General features: G+C 44.0%; 1 protein-coding gene across 3 annotated transcripts; it reads left to right on the top strand.

The window, feature by feature from the left end:
- Nucleotides 1–2,682: 2,682 nt before the first annotated feature.
- CD8A (CD8 subunit alpha) lies at nucleotides 2,683–19,362 on the top strand. Of its 3 annotated transcripts, none has more exons than XM_083408024.1 (7): nucleotides 2,683–2,847; nucleotides 3,120–3,227; nucleotides 5,194–5,541; nucleotides 10,281–10,364; nucleotides 15,692–15,802; nucleotides 18,389–18,425; nucleotides 18,872–19,362. In XM_083408024.1, the coding sequence occupies exons 2-7, from the start codon at nucleotides 3,182–3,184 to the stop codon at nucleotides 18,921–18,923; spliced, it is 678 nt and encodes a 225-aa protein (XP_083264150.1). In that variant the 5' UTR covers nucleotides 2,683–2,847; nucleotides 3,120–3,181; the 3' UTR covers nucleotides 18,924–19,362. The 3 variants fall into 3 exon arrangements, with proteins under 3 accessions (XP_083264150.1, XP_083264149.1, XP_083264148.1); XM_083408023.1 differs by having other exon boundaries at nucleotides 2,696–2,847; nucleotides 3,050–3,227; XM_083408022.1 differs by lacking the exon at nucleotides 2,683–2,847 and having other exon boundaries at nucleotides 2,861–3,227.
- Nucleotides 19,363–21,467: the final 2,105 nt, after the last annotated feature.

Genomic DNA, 21,467 nt, shown 5'->3' with positions numbered 1-21,467 from the left:
GCACTGACCAGAGGAAGAAAGACCTCTGGGAGGAGCACAGAAAGAAGAAATGCCATAGTGAGCACAACCAGTCGCCTTCATCTGCCCCAGCTGCAACAAAACATGTCTCTCCCATATTGGTCTCTACAGCCACAGCAGGCGCTGTAACCTTCTAGCAGTTTGACTTCACCCCCTAAGGCGCACTCTTCCTTAGTCTCCCGAAATAGATGGATGTCAGCGACAGGAGATAAAACAAATATAAAGAATGAATGTTCAACATGTACGTCGGTTATCAGTTTCATTATGAAATGATTGACCACAGTGCTATAAAGTGCTTAGTATTTTTCCTCACAATAAATGTGGTGGTTTGCTCGCTAGAAACGAGAGCCTGTTTTTATTTCACCCTTGAGTTAGTTTGCCACTGGCAATGGAAATAATCTATTTTAAGCGTCTCAAATGCACTCATCATGTCCTGCCCATGGACTTTCTGTAGGCATCTGACTGGCTACTGTGAGAGCAGAAAGCTGGACTTGATGGGGCTTAGGTCTAATCTTATGTTCTTTGTAAATGCACACACACAGATGCAATTCCTAGCACCCTTGTTGTTGTTGTTTAGTCGTTTAGTTGTGTCCGACTCTTCGTGACCCCATGGACCAGAGCACGCCAGGCACTCCTGTCTTCCACTGCCTCCCGCAGTTTGGTCAAACTCATGCTGGTAGCTTCGAGAACGCTGTCCAACCATCTCGTCCTCTGCCATCCCCTTCTCCTTGTGCCCTCCATCTTTCCCAACATCAGGGTCTTTTCCAGGGAGTCTTCTCTTCTCAGGAGGTGGCCAAAGTACTGGAGCCTCAGCTTCAGGATCTGTCCTTCCAGTGAGCACTCAGGGCTGATTTCCTTCAGAATGGAGAGGTTTGATCTTCTTGCAGTCCATGGGACTCTCAAGAGTCTCCTCCAGCACCATAATTCAAAAGCATCAATTCTTCGGCCATCAGCCTTCTTTATGGTTCAGTTTTCACTTCCATACATCACTACTGGGAAAACCATAGCTTTTACTATACGGAACTTTGTTGGCAAGGTGATGTCTCTGCTTTTTAAGATGCTGTCATTGCTCCTAGCACCCTTAACAAACTACAAATCCCAAGATCCTTGCTGGGGGGAACCATATACTTTAAATGTGCGATGCGACTAAACAGAAAGAACCAGGGAATCAGTTCAGCACTGTTGCCGACCCTCCAAGTGTCCCTATTTTCGGAGAGCATTCCTGGATTTAAAGAAGCTGTCCCAGTTTCTGATTTGATCCTGGAATGTCCCTCTTTTCCTTAGGACTTCCATATTTTCATCGGAGAAACGTTGGAGGGTATGGAGTTATGTGACCCCTGAGCCAAGGAGATCAGTAACTATACAACCTTTAGAAGGCATCTGAAGGCAGCCCTGTATAGGAAATGTTTTTCAAAATGTTTAATGTTTAATGATGTTTTTATATATGTTGGAAGCTGCCCAGAGTGGCTGGGGAAATCCAGTCAGATGGGAGAATGGGAGAGGTATAAATAATAATAAATTATTATTATTATTATTATTATTATTATTATTATTATTATGGAATAGGACGTCCCTGTTTTCATTGGTGAAATGTTGGAGGGTATGGGTCATGCACATCAGGTGAAGACATCCCACTCTGGCTTGTACAGCAACCTGCAAATGTGACTTGAAAAGTGGGACAAGTTGGGGGGGGGGCGACGACACACACACGACCTTGCTGAATCCAGCCACTAATGTGTACATCGGGATGCGGGTGGTGCTGTGGGTTAAACCACAGATCCTAGGACTTGCCGATCAGAAGGTTGGCAGTTCGAATCCCCGTGACGGGATGAGCTCCCATTGCTCGGTCCCAGCTCCTGCCAACCTAGCAGTTCGAAAGCACCTCAAAGTGCAAGTAGATAAATAGGTACCGCTCTGGTGGGAAGGTAAACGGCGTTTCCGTGCGGCTGCTCTGGTTCGCCAGAAGCAGCTCAGTCATGCTGGCCACATGACCCGGAAGCTGTACGCCGGCTCCCTCGGCCAATAAAGCGAGATGAGCGCCGCAACCCCAGAGTCGGCCATGACTGGACCTAATGGTCAGGGGTCCCTTTACCTTTACCAGATTAAGGGGATGCGGGTGGCACTGTGGTATAAACTTGCCCATTGGAAGGTCGGCGGTTCGAATCCCCGCGACGGGGTGAACTCCCATTGCTCGGACCTTGCTCCTGCCACCCTAGCAGTTCGAAAGCACGTCAAAGTGCAAGTAGATAACTAGGTACCACTCTGGCGGGAAGGTAAACGGCATTTCCGTACGCTGCTCTGGTTCGCCAGAAGCAGCTTAGTCATGTTGGCCACATGACCCGGAAGCTGTACGCCGGCTCCCTCGGCCAATAAAGCGAGATGAGTCGGCCACGACTGGACCTAATGGTCAGGGGTCCCTTTACCTTTACCTTTAATGTCTACATAGCATCTGAAATGGTCTCAGTCCCAGGCGCACACCATCACAGATTGCTCCCTTTGCAAGGCCTCACACCAAGAGGTTTGCTGTACCAGTCTTCATGTTTAACATGCATGGTGAAAGGATTATTTGAACTGCAAACATCCGCTACCAGCCAGGCCTAGAGTATTCCCTGTAGGCAACAGCACATGTTTCGCTCATGAAGATGTCAGAGAGGTGTGGTAAACTGGAAGGAAAAGGCTGAGCTCTGCTCCACTGAGCCACCCCTGGAAACTTAGAAGATGACCTCCAGATTACCTTACAGTTCTTCCTTTGGTTAGCTCTCTGTTCCATCCTCTTCTTAGGATCCTTTCTACTCTGCCAGCTTGTGTGTTCCTTCCCTCTAGAATCAGGTACTTTTATTTTTATTTTGCTCTGCCAAAGAGTGTTACTCTGCCACCACATCCTGCCCATCCAACCTAGATTCTAAGCGACAGGATTCTGGCATATATATGTATATGTAAGGCTTGCTCATTACACAGTGGAAGACAGGTGGCGGGGAAAAATATCATCCATACTGGGCATTCTTCGCAGGTCTTTTTTGTTTGCTTATAGTCAGCTTGAAAGAAGAAGCTGAGAAACTTCTCTTCAGGGGTGATACTGACATCACATCCTTTCCACTCAGCAGGTCTTGCAGCCATCAAACTCGCCTCTGCTCACTTCTGCTTTCACTGAAGAAAAGAGAAAATGGCCAGATTTTTTTCTCTCCTGTGGTCCGTCAGCCTGATACTATGTGAGTATGATACCACGGCTGTGGGTCTTTTTTACTTAAGCCACAATTGGTTAGAGGGATAGACTTTGGATGTGATTCAGGGCTGCAGTCTGTCCAGCAAGACATTTGGATTTGTTTGCCCAGAATTACTGTAACTTTCCAAAGCAGCCTGCTATATCTATGCAGTATGTTATGGGATGGTGAAGGAGGAGGCTGCTGTTGAGAAAAAATAAATCTACAGTCATGTGGAGTTTGTTGCATGGTTCTTTTAATTTTTGAAGTTAGGAAAAAGAACTTTTTTTATAAAAAAATAAAAAACCCACACCTTTTATTTGATAGAAGTATCAAAACACCTATGTGAAAACACAGACTTTTCTTATTTAGAACGCTGCAAAAAAGTGCAGTATAAAACAAAAAAAACCAAATCAGATATCAAATGATACATTCTTAACTAAACATAAGAGAAAAAGCAGGAAATAAAATGATTACGCACCATAATATATGAATAATAATAGTAATAATAGCAGTAGTAGTAGTAATAATAATAATAATAATAATAATAATAATAATAATAATTTATTTATACCCCACCCATCTGGCTGAGTTTCCCCAGCCACTCTGGGGAATAATCCTTGAACAATCCTTGAATAATAAGAAAAGGTAATAATCAGAAAGAGGATTGCTGCAGCTTGCCAACAGGACCATATAAATGAGAATAACGCATAGCGCATAACACATTTTGAAATGTTGTATTCCAACGGTTTATTAAATTGGCTTCATCGCTCAAAAATGTATTTGGTGCACATCCTTCCACACTCCATTTATAATGTGAGCTTAATTAGAAAGGCCGTCTCCATGCTCCTGTAATCCCATTGCCATTTGTCAGAATATTTAGAGGATTTAGCACATGTTTGTGAGATAAAATATATGTATTTTAGGCCTGAAGGTTATCCTTTATATGGTGCTCAACCATTAAAATCAGTCATGACCAAGGATTACAAGGAGTTATTTATATACAGTACAGTGGTACCTCTGGTTACATACTTAATTCGTTCCGGAGGTCCGTTCTTAACCTGAAACTGTTCTTAACCTGAGGTACCACTTTAGCTAATGGAGCCTCCCGCTGCTGCTGCGCTGCCGCCGCGTAATTTCTGTTCTCATCCTGAAGCAAAGTTCTTAACCCGAGGTATTATTTCTGGGTTAGCGGAGTCTGTAACCTGAAGCATATGTAACCCGAGGTACCACTGTACATGAATTAACACAATCAAAGCTACTTCGAAATGTAAGGAATTCTGTTAATTTTACCAAGGAAAGGGCATCCCATGATTTTTTGCAAATATTCTTGTTTGAAAGGTATCTTCTTATGTTTCCACTGACACACATAACCAGAAGCGTGCTTGATATTCCTGCACTTTGGTATAAAGTTTAGAAGATAAGCAAAAGGATCCATAACTACATTGTTCGGAAAGGACCACGTGGCTTGCCGGAACATTTCCCAAAATGACAATATTTCATTTTACCAATGCGAATCTAATGTGCAACCCGAAATAAAACAGAAGCCCAAGCACAGGAATTTGCAAAAAAGGGAACTGATTAACCAGAAAAGAGAACCAAATAGACCGGGTGCATTAAAGAGCAAATACAGTTAAAAAAAGATAACTAACAGAAGCAAATCCCTGGCTTAATGACAACCATCAGCCCCTTTGCCATGTGCACAATATATTAAGAAGACAGTGTTGTTGTTTTTCAGGAGTGTATATGATGATAATTATATTAATCTTCTTACATCTTATAGTGTGGTGGTTTGTTTGAGTTTTCTGTTATTTGTTTGATTGATTGTATGTTTGTTTTCTTGTATGTACGTCTGTTTTTCAGAAATGTATTTATTTTAAATTAATAAAGATATATTTAAAACAAGTCTATGTTTCACAGTCTTTGCTGTCATTCCGTAAACAGTAAATAACAAAGCAGTTTCTTTGCTCTCCAGGCTGCTGGTGGCCCCAAGCCAACAGTATGGTGCAAATGAAGTTGACCGGTGACGTTCCCCAAGCCTCCAAAACTCCAGTGGAACTGAAATGTGAGCCCATCAGGATGGATGTTGGGGTGTACTGGGTCCGTCAAAACCCGGACCTCAGCACTGACTTCATCCTATATATGCCTTCAAGGTCTAAAAGCCCAGAAGAAACAGTCAGAGGCTACACAATATCAAAATCTGGTGGGGCTTACCTGCTACAAATTGACAGCTTTGGGAAGGAGTATGAGGGCATCTATTTTTGCTTTTTATCCCACAACCATGTGGTCTACTTCAGTTCAGGACTCAAAGTCTACCTGCCAAGTAAGTCTCATTCCAAGTGTTTAACGCCCACGGTCAGTGGTGTGAGTTTGGTACATATTCCCTGCCACACCAGCTGTTTCCCCCTTTTGAGAGGCATTTTCCAGAAGGTTGCTATTTTGGGGAGGGGTGGGTAGGATTCAATCACATCACATTTCAAGGTGTGTGGATATAGTCGGCTGGGAGGTTTTGTGCAACAAACCCGCTTCGCCAAAAAATCGTGCTTTATGTGATAAGGAAAATGTCAGGAAAATGATGATGATGATGATGATGATGATGATGATAATAATAATAATAATAATAATAATAATAATAATAATAATAATAATAAATACATTTTTATTTATACTCCCCGGCCAAGACTGGGCTCAGGGTAGCTAACACTGAATATAAATACAGTAAAAAAAAAAAAACATTTTAAAAACCAAACAAACCAAACAAAAGAACAATTGATTAAAATGTAAGTTACAATAGTTTAAACTGCAGCTTAAAATGTAGCCTCGTTTTAGTGGTAGCCTATAGATCAAAGCCGTAAGGGGAGAAAACGTCAAATACAGTGGTACCTCGGATTAAGTACTTAATTCGTTCCGAAGGTCCGTACTTAACCTGAAACTGTTCTTAACCTGAAGCACCACTTTAGCCTCCTGCTGCTGCCACGCCGCTGGAGCACAATTTCTGTTCTCATCCTGAAGCAAAGTTCTTAACCTGAAGCACTATTTCTGGGTTAGTGGAGTCTGTAACCTGAAGCGTATGTAACCTGAAGCGTATGTAACCCAAGGTACCACTGTATTCACCAAGGCCAATTATCCATGCTGCTCCTACATGGGCCAGTAAACAGAGCCGAGGGAAAATTTATATACAAATCCCATATAAGGGGTTCAAGATAAATAAATGAGAGGGGGGGTTAGACTGAGTCCAGCCCAAAGGCCAGGCGGAACAGCTCTGTCTTGCAGGCCCTGCGAAAAGATGTCAAATCCCGCAGGGCACTGATCTCCTGCGGTAGGGCTAAATCCTCTAAATATTCTGACAAATGGCAATGGGGTTATAGGAGCCTTTCTAATTAGCCTTCCTGCAAACAAATCAGACTGAAGGCCCATTAAATAGCCAATGTCATCTAATCTCCCTACATACAAATCAGATTCCAGGTTGTCTGGAAGCACCCTTGGTGTCTCCTATTTTAGAAAGCCTTGCCTCTCTAATCTTCTCGCCCTTGGCTATTTATCACTCTTCATCTGGGTAATCTTGTTTTATATATATATATATATATATATATATATATATATATATATATATATAAAATTCATTTTCCAATGCAAAATTATACAATTCATACATCTTAATTACATCCCATTTCTCATTTTTGACTTCCCTCAACCTGTCTGAAACTCTTTCATAATTTTACTTCTTCCACATTTCTAACATTTTAATAATATTCTAATGTTTTTTCTCACAGAGCTTCATTGAGACTTACAAACATTATCTGATTATCACTTAATTTTTGCATATACTCTATAAATTTCTTCCAGTCTTCAGTAAATCTCTGATCTCGTCGATTTCGGATCCTTCCAGTCAGTCTATCAAGCTCTGCATAGTCCATCATTTTCATTCTCCATTCTTCTATCGTAGGTAGCTCCTCTTGTTTCCATTTCTGGGCCATCAATATTCTTGCTGCTGTTACTGCATATGAAAATAACTTCTTTTCTTTCTTATTTATCTCATTACCTGTAATTCCTAATAAAAACGCCTCTGGTTTCTTAAAAAATGTATATTTCAACATTTTCTTCAATTCATTATATATCATTTCCCAAAAGCTTTTAACTTTCTTACAATCCCACCACATATGATAGAATGTACCTTCCTTTTCGTTACATTTCCAACATTTATTATCTAATTTATACATCCTCGCTAATTTCACTGGTGTCACATACCATCGATACATCATTTTCATCACATTTTCTTTTATTGTTGTGCATGCAGTAAATCTTAATCCTTCTTTCCATAATTTCTCCCAATCCTCCATTTGTATATTGTATCCAAAATCTTTGGCCCAGTCAATCATCACCGATTTTACCTCTTCATCCTTTGTACACCATTCTAGTAATATCTTATACATTCTCGCCAAAATTTTGAAATCGTTATTCAAAATTTCTTTTTGGAATTTTGATTCTTTATCATCAAACCCCCTTTGGGTCAAGTCTTTTTTAAACATTTCATTAATTCATCTGGATAATCTTGAAGAGTTTTCCCGTTTCTTTCAGCTCTGCTCCCAAGGTTGCTTTCCTTTCCACCTGATACTACAGAATTGAGCCATTTCTGTCTGATTTCTGAATTTGGTAAGGTGGGCAGAAAATATAGGTCCCCCTCCTTCCTTCAAGAAAAGTTATAGTCTGGTCTAATATTATTAATAATAATTTACCACTTATATTCCACTCGCCACAACCACTCTGAGGAGCTTCCAGCACAATAAAAGCACAGCAAAACGTCAAACATTGAAAACTTCCCTGTACAGGGTTGCCCTCAAATGTCTTTGGAAAGTTGTGTAGTTATTTATCAGTTTGACATCTGATGGGAGGGCATTCCACAGGGCTGGCGCCACTACCGAGAAGGCCCTCTGCCTGGTTCCCTGACACTTCGCTTCTCACAGAGAGGGAACCACCAGAAGGCCCTCGGAGCTGGACCTCAGTGTCCGGGCTAAACAATGCGGGTGGAGGGCCAAGACCATTTGGGTCTTTAAAGGTCAGCATCAACACTTTGCATTGTGCTCAGAAACGTACTGGGAGCCAATGTAGATCTTTTAGGACCGGTGTTATGTGGTGCTGGAGGCCGCTCCCAGTTACCTTTGTAGCAACTGCGTTCTGGATTAGTTGTAGTTTCTGAGTCACCTTCAAAGGCAGCCCCACATAGAGCTCATCGCAGTAGTCCAAGCGGGAGATAACCAGAGCATGTACCACTCTGGCAAGACAGTCTGCGGGCAGGTAGGGTTTCAACCAGTGTGCCAGTGTGCCAGATGGAGCAGGTAGACAGCGGCCATGGGCATAGAATTAACCTATGCCTCCATGGACAGCCATCACCTGAAATTCACACTTCTCTGAATTTTGCAATGCAATTCTCTGGACAATGAAAATGCATGTGCTAGGGTGAAATATTTGCAGGTTAGTTGCGCTACAGATGGCGTGCTGGGGAGACCACACATTCAAGAAATGCAAAGTAACTTTTGCTAGGTTTTAATAACAAAAACAAAAACTCCTTTTACACTAAATTACAATAAATCAATAAGCATAACCCATCTACCAGGGTACTGAGAGAGCTACATGCTGCTCTTTATATACCATACCCAACAGCTTAATTACCACAACTTAACAGCATCTGCTATACTGCTTCACAGCTGTAAAACTAGGTCACGTTATGTGCTCTGACCTTTAAAGAAATACACATATTGTGGAACCTTCAAATTTAAAGAGACAATTCAACAAAATGTGCATAAAAATGCATATAGTGGCGAAAATAACATACAGTGGTACCTCGGTTTATGAACTTAATCCGTTCCAGAAGTCTGTTCTTAAACCAAATCCGTTCTTAAACCAAGGCTCGCTTACCCTAAAGAGGCCTTCCACTGCCAGTGCCCTTCCACCATTCAGCTTCCGTTCTTAGACTGAGGTAAAGTTCGCAAACCAGGACACTACTTCTGGTTTTGCAGAGTTCAGAAACCGAATAGTTCGTAAACAGGGCTGTTCTTAAACCAAGGTACCACTGTACATGTGCTAGACTAGGGAAAACTGATTTACATGAATGTGTATATTGGGAGAAGTTTGTACTACAATGCTGGTGAATTTTTATGAGCACCTTTTAAAAATACACACCACCAACAGATGTGGAAACGAGGAGGAAAGAACTTAAGAGTGGGAAAATGAGAAACTGGGAGAAACTGAAATTGACAGATTCATCCATCTGTAGTCCTTAGGCAGTAGGGTTGCCACCTGTCCTCTTTAGGATTGTCCCATGGGTACCCCTGCCCGTATGGGCCAGTCTTGCCAGACTCTAGGGTTGTGCGCCCATCTCACTCAAGAGGCCGGGGGCCAGCGCTGTCCGGAGACACTTCCGGGTCACGTGGCCAGCGTGACAAGCTGCATCTGGCGAGCCAGAGCCGCACACGGAAACGCCGTTTTACCTTCCCGCTAGTAAGCGGTCCCTATTTATCTACTTGCACCCGGGAGTGCTTTCGAACTGCTAGATTGGCAGGCGCTGGGACCAAACAACGGGAGCGCACCCCGCCGCAGGGATTCGAACCACCGACCTTTCGATCGGCAAGCCCTAGGCGCTGAGGCTTTTACCCACAGCGCCACCCGCGTCCCTAGGATTGTCCCATATTTGAATGTAAAATGCTACGTCCTGTATTGACGCAGTTTTGTCCTGTATTTCAGGTCCCCCTCCCCCCCCCCCCCGGTCCAAATGCATGTGTTTGAAATGGAGTATGAAAGGTCATGTATTTAAGCTTTGTGAAGCCAAGCACAGACAGATTTACAAATTCGTGGGGGGGGGGGGCGCAACAGATTTCAATCCTGTTAGGCTGCAATGGACCATAATGGATTGCTCTGAAGTCACTTCGGCACCAGATTAATAATAATCACCCCAGGACAAAGGTGGCAACCCTATTAGGCAGGGCTTGTGGAGCCCCCTTCCCAACCAAGCCCTGAGCCATTGTAAACATGTAGGGAAAGTCTTCATCTTTGTTTTCTTTACAGAGGCTACTACCGTCGCACCCCAGGTTTCAACTCCCAGTGAAGGACCTACAACAACCATGGGACTTCCACATTTCACAGCCTCAGGTATGTTTCCTTCTCCCTGCTACTCATTTGGGTCATAGCTGGCCCCAAAACAAGAAGTGAGTGAGAGTGAGGCCCCGAGATGTTACTGGACCACCAATTTCCATCATCAATCCGAACTGGCCATACTGGCAGGGGCTGATGGGAGGGGAAGTCCAACAGGGCACCGCCATTTTGGCTACCCTGGTATGTAAAAAGATATAAAGCCACTTTTATAACCAGTGCCATGTACCGCTTGGGGCATGGTCCAAAAAGTGAAGGAAGCAGGGAGATTGCTGAAGCTACCGTATTTTTCGCTCTATAGGACGTACCGGACCGTAGGACGCACCGGACCATAGGAGGGGGAGAACAGGGGGGGGGGAATCTCCCTCTCTCTGCTCAGCGCCCCTTCAGCGAAGTGGCAGGAGAAACGGAGCTCCTTCCATTTCTCCTCCCACTTCGCTGAAGGGGCGCTGCGCAGCTCTCCCTCTCTGCTGAAGCCAGGAGAGTCTTGCTCTCCTGGCTTCAGCAAAAGGAACCCAAAGCCTTCAGAGCACAGCGCGAATTCCCGCTGCGCTCCGGAGGCTTCAGGCGGCTATCCCTGAAGCCTGGAGAGTGAGAGGGATCGGTGCGCACCGACCCCTCTCACTCTCCAGGCTTCAGCGAAAGCAACACGAAGCTTCCAGAGCGCGGAGGGAGCGCTCCCTCTGCGCTTTGGAGGCTTCGCGTTGCTATCGCTGAAGCCAAGGAGCCTACATTCGTTCCATAGGATGCACACACATTTCCCCTTAATTTTTGGAGGGGAAAAAGTGCGTCCTATAGAGCAAAAAATATGGTAACTAAGCAGGTCTGGTTAGATTCCCTGGATGCGAGAGACCATCTAGTGATCCTTGAGGTCCCCTGTGGGAGGAAGATGGGTGGAGATGCCGAAAATTCCAACGGATCAGAAAAGAACATTTATGTATGCGACCACAGCTGCTTGGATGTTAATGGCCCAGAGAAAGGAGACAAAGTCCCTAACAGAGAAGAATGGCAGATTAAGTTGATGGATTATGCCGAAATGGCAAAAATGACCGGAAGAATCGGAAACCAGAAAGACCAAAAATTTGAATAAGGAATGGGGGGAATTTATAAAAAAAAAAAATTGGAAAAAAAATTGTAAACAGCTAAAATCGTTAGTAGGATTGGAATGACACTAGTAGTTTAATGTTGAATTTTGAATATAATGGCGATGGAAAAGATTTGGATTATTATAAAAGATGTGGGAGAAAATGGACCCACAAAGGTTCAGGAGGTGCTTTGGAATATTGTTTTTATGTTGTTTGTTGGATAATTGACTGTAAAACTTTAATCTGAAAAACTAAAGAGTTTTGTTTTTAAAAAGGAAGAAAGGTGGGTGGGATGCAAATGTAGGCTTGGATCCAGACCACGTTAATAGATCGTAAAGGTAAAGGTAAAGGGACCCCTGACCATTAGGTCCAGTCGTGGCCGACTCTGGGGTTGCGGTGCTCATCTCGCTTTATTGGCCGAGGGAGCCGGCGTACAGCTTCCAGGTCATGTGGCCGGCATGACTAAGCCACTTCTGGCCAAGCAGAACAGTGCACGGAAACGCCGTTTCCCTTCCCGCCAGAGCAGTACCTATTTATCTACAGTGGTGCCTTGCAAGACGCAAAGAATCCGTTCCGCGGGTCTTTTCGCCTTGCGGTTTTTTCGTCTTGCGAAGCAAGCCCATTGACGGAGTAGCGCTATTAGCGCTATTGGCAATTTAAGGGCTAAAAACGGCTTTTTAAGGGGTGGGGGATTAGCGGTTTTGCTGCTAAAATGCGTTTAGCAGCTTAGCGATTCAAAATAAGGGGTTTTGGAGCAAAAAAAAAAAATTCAATTTTTTTCGTCATTTTTCGTCTTGCGAAGCAAGCCCACAGGGAAATTCGTCCTGCGAAGCGCCTCTGCAGACGCAAAACCCTTTCGTCTTGCGGGTTTTCCATCTTGCGAGGCATTCATCTTGCGGGGCACCACTGTACTTGTACTTCGTGCTTTCGAACTGCTAGGTTGGCAGGAGCAGGGACTGAGCAACGGGAGCTCACCCCGTTGCAGGGATTCGAACCACCAACCTTCCGATCAGCAAGCCCCAGGCTCTGTAGTTTAACCCACAGCGCCACCTGTGTCCCTTTAATAGATCTTAGGTACTGATAAAATTGTGAGGAATTATGGTATTTTGCTCATAATTCATTGACAGCTTAGGCCCGGTATGGTTTCTCCAAACTGGCCTCTCAGCAGAGTCAACACGCACAGCACAGCTTTCAGCGTGTAGGAAACCAAAGCATAAAGAAGAGCAATAAATCCACACAGCATTCCAGACCTCAAGTAGAATGGTTTACTACTGGCATATTGAAGCTTAATTGTTGCAAATGAGTCCATAAACGTCCACCAGAGCCCTGGTGAAGGCAAACCTTAGAGTGAATCTTTCACTCTCCTTTTTTAATATACATAAATTTATTTATTTGGTTTTTCAGATTAGTCCAGATGGAAAGTGTGACTGAGGGAGTGATAAAGAGTCACAGTCCACAGACTCTCCTCTTAAATTCAGTTTCACTTCTTCCCGTTTTCCCTGGAAACTGTGTAGGTCAAACAACATCATTTCTTTGACCTTGCAGGTGGCTGGCAACTCCCAAGAACTCGCCTCATGTAGATAATTAAGATAGATAACCGTTTTCTGAGAACAAATGACCTAGTTTTACAGCAATCCCGATCAAAAAAACAACTTGGGTTTCATTTATTTCAGTGCAAACTACATAAATTTATTTATTTGGTTTTTCAGATTACATTTTTACAGTCACATATAGAACATACAACATAAAAACAAGATTCCGAGGAATCTCCTGGACTTCCCCCCTCCCATTTGTGGGTCCTATCGTTAATCATTTCCTCCTGCCATCTACTATGATAATCTAAATCTTTCACATTTCCATTGTGTCCAAAATTCACCCTTAAGCTACAAGTGATATTCCAATTCTACTAACGATTTTAACTGTTTACAATGGTTTTTAAGATTTCCCCCATTCCTTATTAAAACATTGGTCTTCCTGATTTCTGATTCTTCCAGTCATTTTAGCCATTTCGGTATAAACTGTGTAGATCAAATGACATCATTTCTTTGACCTTGCAGGTGGCGGGCAATTTCCAAGAACTCGCCTCATGTAGATAATTAACACAGATAACCATTTTCTGAGAACAAATGACCTTGTTTTACAGCAATCCCTAACAAAAAAACAACTCAGGTTTCATATATTTCAGTGGGACCTAATTTAGTCCGAATCCAACCTAAGTAAATAGCCAACCTCTGCAATAAACACACAAATTGTTCTGCAGTGCTTTGAATCTTCTCTCTCGCTGCTTTTAATGTGAGAATTTCAGTAAGAGCATTGGGGCAAGTCAATCCCGCCAGTGAAGTGAATGGAAAGAAAAACGAAGTGCTGTTTTTTGCTAGAAATGATCTCAGCACAGTGATGCCTCTAATTTGGCAACACAAAAGTTATTTTTTAAGGACCATCACGAGGGGGTCGACTCAATGGGCACAGCCTTCAAGGCTCACAGCTTAGCCGTGGGTTGGGTTTTTGTTTTTTGTTTTGGTACGTATTCGGTACGTATTTTCTGCCGTGTTGTTGTATTACGTTGTTATGAAATTGCATTTGCACTGTTGGATTTTGAGATGCCTCCCTGTTTTCTTCGTTGCACACTGCTTTGGGCACGATTTGGTAGAAAAGAGCATGTAAATAAATCGTGGCCGGCTGGCTGGATGATGGCCAACTATTGCAACCCTGCTACTCTGCTCCTCGCTGCTACTGCTTTCAGTTCTCCAAGTGAGTGAGCATGAGGCATGAGACTGGCCACTATCAGAGACTTGAGGTTAGCCACTTAGTGGTTGGAAGTGGGAGAGTTGATGGACCTTTGCTTGATCCAGCAAGGCAGTGATTTTCTCGTGCGGGTATAATTTCTTTGTAGGAAAAAGTGTGCACAGCATTGATAAACAGTCATGTGTGCCAAACTCAGATCATTATATGTTTCCATGTTTACACACATCCAAGTCCGTCGAGAATAGCCACTTAAATGCTCGCTTTCTTGTGAACTCAATTGCAAATATTGATTAGAAGTATCTTCTTTGGCGATCACTCGTAGCCAAGTAAGATTGTCTTCCATAAACATGGTCTTAACCGTGAGTCCATAAGTGACTGTGGAGGCCAATTCTGGATCTACACATCCTTCCACAGTGGGGACATAGGTTTCTGGGCAGGAGTTGATCATGTTGAGGGTTTGCAAAACCCTCTTAGCACCTTTCTCCCTTTCGCCATGAGTTTGAGTGTCTTCAAAGCCCATGACACCTTTGGCAAAGGCTGTTCTCAAACTGGAGCGCTCGAGGGCAGTGTTTCCCAGTTGTCGGTGTTTAGACTACATTGTTTTAGATTTGCCTTGAGAGAGTCTTTAAACCTCTTTTGTTGACCACCAGCATTATGCTTTCCATTTTTAAGTTCGGAATAGAGTAGTTGCTTTGGAAGACGATAATCAGGCACCCAAACAACATGACCAGTCCAATGAAGTTGAAGAATCATTGCTTCGACACTGGTGATCTTTGCTTCTTCCAGTACACTGGCATTAGTCCGCATGTCTTCCCAAGTGAGGTGTAAAATTTTTGGAGACAGTGTTGATGAATGTACTTAAAGCTGGAGTGCTAGAATGTCCCTTACTTTGGCATTCAAGAAGGACAGTGGTCCTCCTCCATTGCAGAAGGACTTGCCGATCAGAAGGTCGGCAGTTCGAATCCCCGCAACGGGGTAAGCTCCCATTGCTCGGTCCCTGCTCCTGCCAACCTAGCAGTTCGAAAGCACGTCAAAGTGCAAGTAGATAAATAGGTACCGCTCCAGCGGGAAGGTAAACGGTGTCTCCGTGCGATGCTCTGGTTCACCAGAAGCAGCTTAGTCATGCTGGCCACATGACCTGGAAGCTGTACACCGGCTCCCTCGGCCAATAAAGCGAGATGAGCGCTGCAACCCCAGAGTCGGTCACGACTGGACCTAAAGGTCAGGGGTCCCTTTACCCTTTTTATACCTGCAGGTGTAAAAATGTACTTAAAGCTGGAGTGCTAGAATGTCCCTTACTGTGGCATTCAAGAAGGACAGTGGTCCTCCTCCATTGCAGAAGGGGTAAGCGAAGGTTGAGCGCCATGCTGGCAAATGGATCACAGAATAGCACCAGGGAATGAGAGGCCCCGGTCAAAAACTGGACAGCTGTAAATCACAGGTTTGCTACTAGCTGTTGCTTTAGGATTCGTTTCTGGTGTGCTCTTGTTTCTGCAGATCCAGATGATGATGTGATGTTTCGCTGTGAGCTGTACATTTGGGCCCCCTTAGCAGGTGGCTGCTTCCTTCTGCTGGTATTGTTGGTGATCACCCTGTCGGTGTGCTGTGGTAAGATAATTTCCTTTAAATTTCCTGGCAGTACTGGGGTAGGAGGTTCACTTAAAACTAGCTGGGAACTAACTAATTCAAAGACCTTGTTTACCATAGCAGCCCCTTATAATCTCCTAGGCATTTTGTTTCATAATAACCAGGGTACCTTTTTTTTTTTTTTACAGAACATGCCTGCTTTCTCTCTTGATAACTATAGCTCTCTCATACATTGCTGGATTTGTAGGACTCTGCAAAGGGAGGCAGCCTAGAAAACAAATCTCTCTCCATTTCTACACACACACACACACCTTTCTCAGAAATCTGGTGAATTAGCAGAGGTGTCCACAAATGGGTTACAGACTAATTATAAGCATTTTTAAAACGCTGGTCCAGAGTTGGGTAAAGAAGTCAAGGAGCAGCAGAGATAGAACAAATTTTGTGATGCATTGATACAAAAGCCTACTTTGAGACCCGTTTTTCACAACACCAAATTTGCCTTTAAAAAGGCTGGATGGAACACATGGACACCATATATCTATCTTTCTGTCTGTCTATCATCTATCTATCATCTATCTATCTATCTATCTATCTATCATCTATCATCTATCTATCTATCTATCTATCTATCTATCTATCTATCTATCTATCATCTATCTATCATCTATCTATATCTATCTATCTATCTATCTATCTATCTATCTATCTATCTATCTATCTATCTATCTATCTATATCTATCTATCTATCATCTATCTATCTATCTATCTATCTATCTATCTATCTATCATCTATCTATCTATCTATCTCTATTATCATCTATCATCTATCTATCTATCTATCTATCATCTATCTATCTCTAACTAACTAACTACATATATAAAGTGGGCAAAGTTTTCAAGCCTTCAGTGAATCTCTTAGACCAGAGGTTTCCAACTTTTTTGAGTCCACGGCTCCCTTGACCAACTACATTCTTTCGGCAGCACCCCTGTGGGGCTCGGGAGCCCAGTTATGTCACCCCTTGCCTGCAGAGCTCGCAACTTCTCACCCTTTTTCAAACATCCTGTGGAGTGCTTCCTCAGCCTCCACAGTGTGGTGTAGTGGTTAAGAGCGGTGGACTCATAATCTGCTGAACCGGGTTCACGTCTCCGCTCCTCCACATGCAGCTGCTGGGTGACCTTGGGCTAGTCACACTTCTTTGAAATCTCTCAGCCCCGCTAACCTCACAGAGCGTTTGTTGTGGGGGAGGAAGGGAAAGGAGAATGTTAGCTGCTTTGAGACTCCTTCGGGTAGTGATAAAGCGGGGTATCAAATCCAAACTCCTCCTTCTCCTCCTCCTCTCCTCTCCCCTCTCCTTAGGAGTCCTCTGGACAGCTGCTTCTGCTGCCCCTGGTCTCTGAGCTGCCCCACCCCACCCCAAAGAGAGGTGTCTCCTCACACTGCCCCACAGGGGCCTGGGACTTGTCTGTCCATTCCCAACAGCAAGGGCGGGCAGACTAGCTGGCTGGGCTCCCGCACCTGCTTGCTTGCTTACTCTAAGGCCACCTCAGCTCCTGGCAACCAGCACCCCCTGAGCCAGCCCCAGAGGCACCATTCGCCTGAGGAGCTTGTAGCTAGGGCTGTTGCAACAAACAGCTGTGCAAGCCTTTGGAAGGCAGAGATGCAAGAGGGCATCAGAGATGGGAGGGAGAGAAAGGAAGACAGAGGCCAGTGTTGCCTGCAGCACCCTGGCCATCATTCAAGGCACCCCAGGGTGCCACGGCACACTGGTTGAAAGCCACTGCCTTAGACTGATAGAAATCCCTGTCATAATGATACGAGCTGAGGCACCTAGAATCTCTTGCATGAGGAAATTCAGCAGCAGAAAGCCCTCTTCTGCCTCCCTCATTCACAGCTGAAAAAAGTGATTTTATATATACATATGGCTCAAAAATACAAAATGAAGAGGTCACGAAGCACTGCATCATTTAAAATATACTAATATTTAAAATATGGACTACTGCAATGCGCTTTATGTGGAGCTACCTTTGAGGGCGACTCGGAAAGTGCAATTAATCCAGAATGCAGCAGCTAGACTGGTGACTGGGAGCGGCCGCTGAGACCATATAACACCGGTCCTGAAAGACCTACATTGGCTCCCAGTACATTTCTGGGCACAATTCAAAGTGTTGGTGCTGACCTTTAAAGCCCTAAACGGCCTCGGTCTAGTATACCTGAAGGAGCGTCTCCACCCCCATCGTTCTGCCTGGACACTGAGGTCCAGCTCCAAGGGCCTTCCGGCGGTTCCCTCCCTGCAAGAAGTGAGGTTACAGGGAACCAAGGAGAGGGCCTTCTCGGTAGTGGCACCCACCCTGTGGAATGCCCTCCCATCAAATGTCAAGGAGATAAACAACTATTTTACTTTTAAAAGAAAACTGAAGACGGCCCTGTTTAGGGAAGTTTTTAATGTCTGACACTGTATTGTTTTTAATATTCGATTGGAAGCCGCCCAGAGTGGCTGGGGAAACCCAGCCAGATGGGCGGGGTATTATTATTATTGTTAATATTATTATTATTATATTAATAAAATAACTTGCATGTTTCTCTCCCCCTCCCAAATGAATTGAAGACCCAAGGAGGCGGCGACGGCGTTGCAGATGTAAAAAGTGAGTCCTCTCCAATCAGGCATCCTGTCACATTAAATCCACAATGCAATCCTAAGTTTGGTTCACTTCGTACTTAAAGGGGAACTTACCAAATTCACATTTTCTGAAGCAATATGCAAAGTGAAGCACTGTTCTTCTTTGAAATTCACACTTACCTGAATTTTGCGATGCAGCTCTTCAGCTAAGTATTGTGGGCAAAAATTGCATATACTACAAGTAAGTAGATAAATCATTGCATACCTTGACAGGAATTGCAGCTCCTAAATTTTCAGTGACTGGATGCTAACTTTTGGCACTGGCAAGATAAAGACCCATGCCTCCCGGATACAGTACGAAGCTTGTTAGGCCAATGTATGGAAACTAATGCTTTCACCAAACTCGTTTGCAGAATCATGTCAAGACTTTGCCATATGCTTACAGAAGTCTTTGCTCCCTCTTCTTTCTAGGCCTCTGAATGGAACCAATGGGACAGCCACTACCTCACGCTTGATCAAATAGGACGTTTCAGCCAGATTTTCCCATTGCACTCTCACTGCATCAGACCTTCCAACCTTGCCAGAAAGACTCATAATGGCTCTGTGCTCCCATAGCAAGGAGGGGTGCCTTTGCCTTACAGCTTTGCAGGAAAATCTTATCCACCAGCTGTATGTATGTTGGGTTAGTTTACTTTGCCTTGACCTATCTTGCACTAGGAAACTGCAACAGTTTAAGGTGGAGTTCTTAAATAGATCATCATCTCACAAACTTTGGCTGTCCTCGTTATAGAAAAGCTGCAAAGATGTTCAGCCAAATTTACTGCCTGAATAAGCAGCGTTTAAGGGAAGGAAAATGGAGCAACGGACTGCTGCTTAGGATCTCTGCAGGTGCATTTATATACATTTTCATACTAGACTTTTTGCAGCTGTCCCCTTAGATCTTTTGACGCTTAGCGACTTGGGAGGGAAATCTGACGCATGCCTGTGTATACTAAGAAAATGTTGAAAACCCCCATTCCCCAAACATCTCTCCCAAAGACTAAGTCCAGACAGTGTGTTAGCACCGCTGTAAACCACCAGAATGCCCATACAGTGGTACCTCGCAAGACGAAAAACTCGCAAGACGAAAGAGTTTTTTGTTTTTTGAGTTGCTTCCCTATGGGCTTGCTTCGCAAGACGAGAACCTCTTGTGCCTTTTTCTTAAAACCGTCAATGCATTCCTATGGGAAACCGTCAATGCATTTCCTATGGGAAACCGTGCTTCGCAAGACGAAAAATCCACAAGACGAAAAAACTCGCAGAACGAATTAATTTCGTCTTGCGAGGCACCACTGTATTGTGCAAATCCAATTGAAAACACACGTAATAGGCCATATAGTAACAAACGCAAAGTTATTTTCTAGAACTGCTTCTCAAAATTAGATACTTCTCAAGTTGTACGTAATTTTTGAGAAGTAGTTCTGGTAAAAAACTTTGTGTTTGTTACTATAAAGGTAAAGGGACCCCTGACCATTAAGTTCAATCGTGACCGACTCTGGGGTTGCGGCGCTCATCTTGCTTTATTGGCCGAGGAAACCGGCGTACAGCTTCCGGGTCATGTGGCCAGCAGGACTAAGCCGCTTCTGGTGAACCAGAGCAGCGCACGGAAACACCGTTTACCTTCCCACCGGATTGGTACCTATTTATCTACTTGCACTTCGTGCTTTCGAACTGCTAGGTTGGCAGGAGCAGGGACCGAGCAATGGGAGCTCACCCCGTCGCAAGGATTCGAACCGCAACCTTCTGATCGGCAAGTCCTAGGCTCTGTGGTTTAACCCACAGCGCCACCTGCGTCCCAGCGTTTGTTACTATACGGCCTATTAAATTTACATGTGTTAGCACCGCTGGGCACCAGAAAACAGGAACTATACCTGGCAAACAGGGACAGCTGGAGTCTATGCAGTACAAGCGAAACCACGTGACATTTCCTGTCCTCCTCTTTTGTGCTTTGCCATCTATAAGCAAACCGCAGGAGCATCGCTATGGTTGAGGTGTGCGACGTTTCCTGCATCCCTTTGTTCTACAACATTAAAAATAAAGCCTGAGAATTTCTTTTCGTCATAAAACCAAGTGGCCTCTACTTAATGTAACTGCTTCAGAACCACAACCATGAACTAAAAAGCAAAACTTTGGGCAGAGGGAAGAATAAGTGGTGTTTATTCCGCTTGTGGGCGTCTCATGGACACAGAGTTGGTCACTGTGGGAGCAGGGGGCTGGACTAGGTGAGAGTCTGAGACTGCAGGCTCTCTTTAGGTCTATCCAGTGGGGTTTTTTTTCCGCAGCCAGAGACCAGTTCTGGCAACTCAGGTGAGCACCATTGCAGGCTAGCACTCCCCCTCCCCAGCCCGTTTCTTGCCTTTACAGAATGTATTTTTCGCTCTATAAGATGCACCTGACCATTAGACGCACCTAGTTTTTGGAGGAGGAAAACAAGAAAAAAAATATTCTGAATCTCAGAAGCCAGAACAGCAAGAGGGATCGCTGTGCAGTGAAAACAGCAATTCCTCTTGCTGTTCTGGCTTCTGGGATAGCTGCGCAGCCTGCATTCGCTCCATAAGACGCACACGCATTTCCCCTTACTTTTTAGGTGGGAAAAAGTGAGTCTTATAGAGCAAAAAATACGGTACTTCTGAGAAGCCCCAAACGAATATTTCATGTCAAAACAGATGCTGGCCAGTGTGCACAAGTCTATACTTTTTTTTTTTTTTTTTAGATCTAGGACTCCTCCTAGCTCCTAGCAGCTCCTTTTCTTTAATCCATCTCCTGTGTAGCAGCGGCAGGCTTTAAGTTTCCAGTCAGGACCTGTCATGATTTCAGCAGGCCTTATCAAAATCAGATTGCTTCAACCTTCCTTTGCGCCTCCCTCCCCCACCAGCAATGCTAGTTTCATCTTCAGGTAATAAAATAATAATAATAATAATAATAATAATAATAATAATAATAATAATAATAATTTATTTATACCCTGCCCATCTGGGTGATTTCCCCCAGCCACTCTGGGCAGCTCCTAATCGAGTGTTAAAAACTA

Source organism: Podarcis tiliguerta (assembly GCF_965153285.1).
Source record: "Podarcis tiliguerta genome assembly, chromosome: 13".
NCBI classification, from domain to species: domain Eukaryota; kingdom Metazoa; phylum Chordata; class Lepidosauria; order Squamata; family Lacertidae; genus Podarcis; species Podarcis tiliguerta.
Note: the sequence above shows the minus strand (reverse complement) of the source record. Positions and strands in the feature narration are given on the sequence as shown.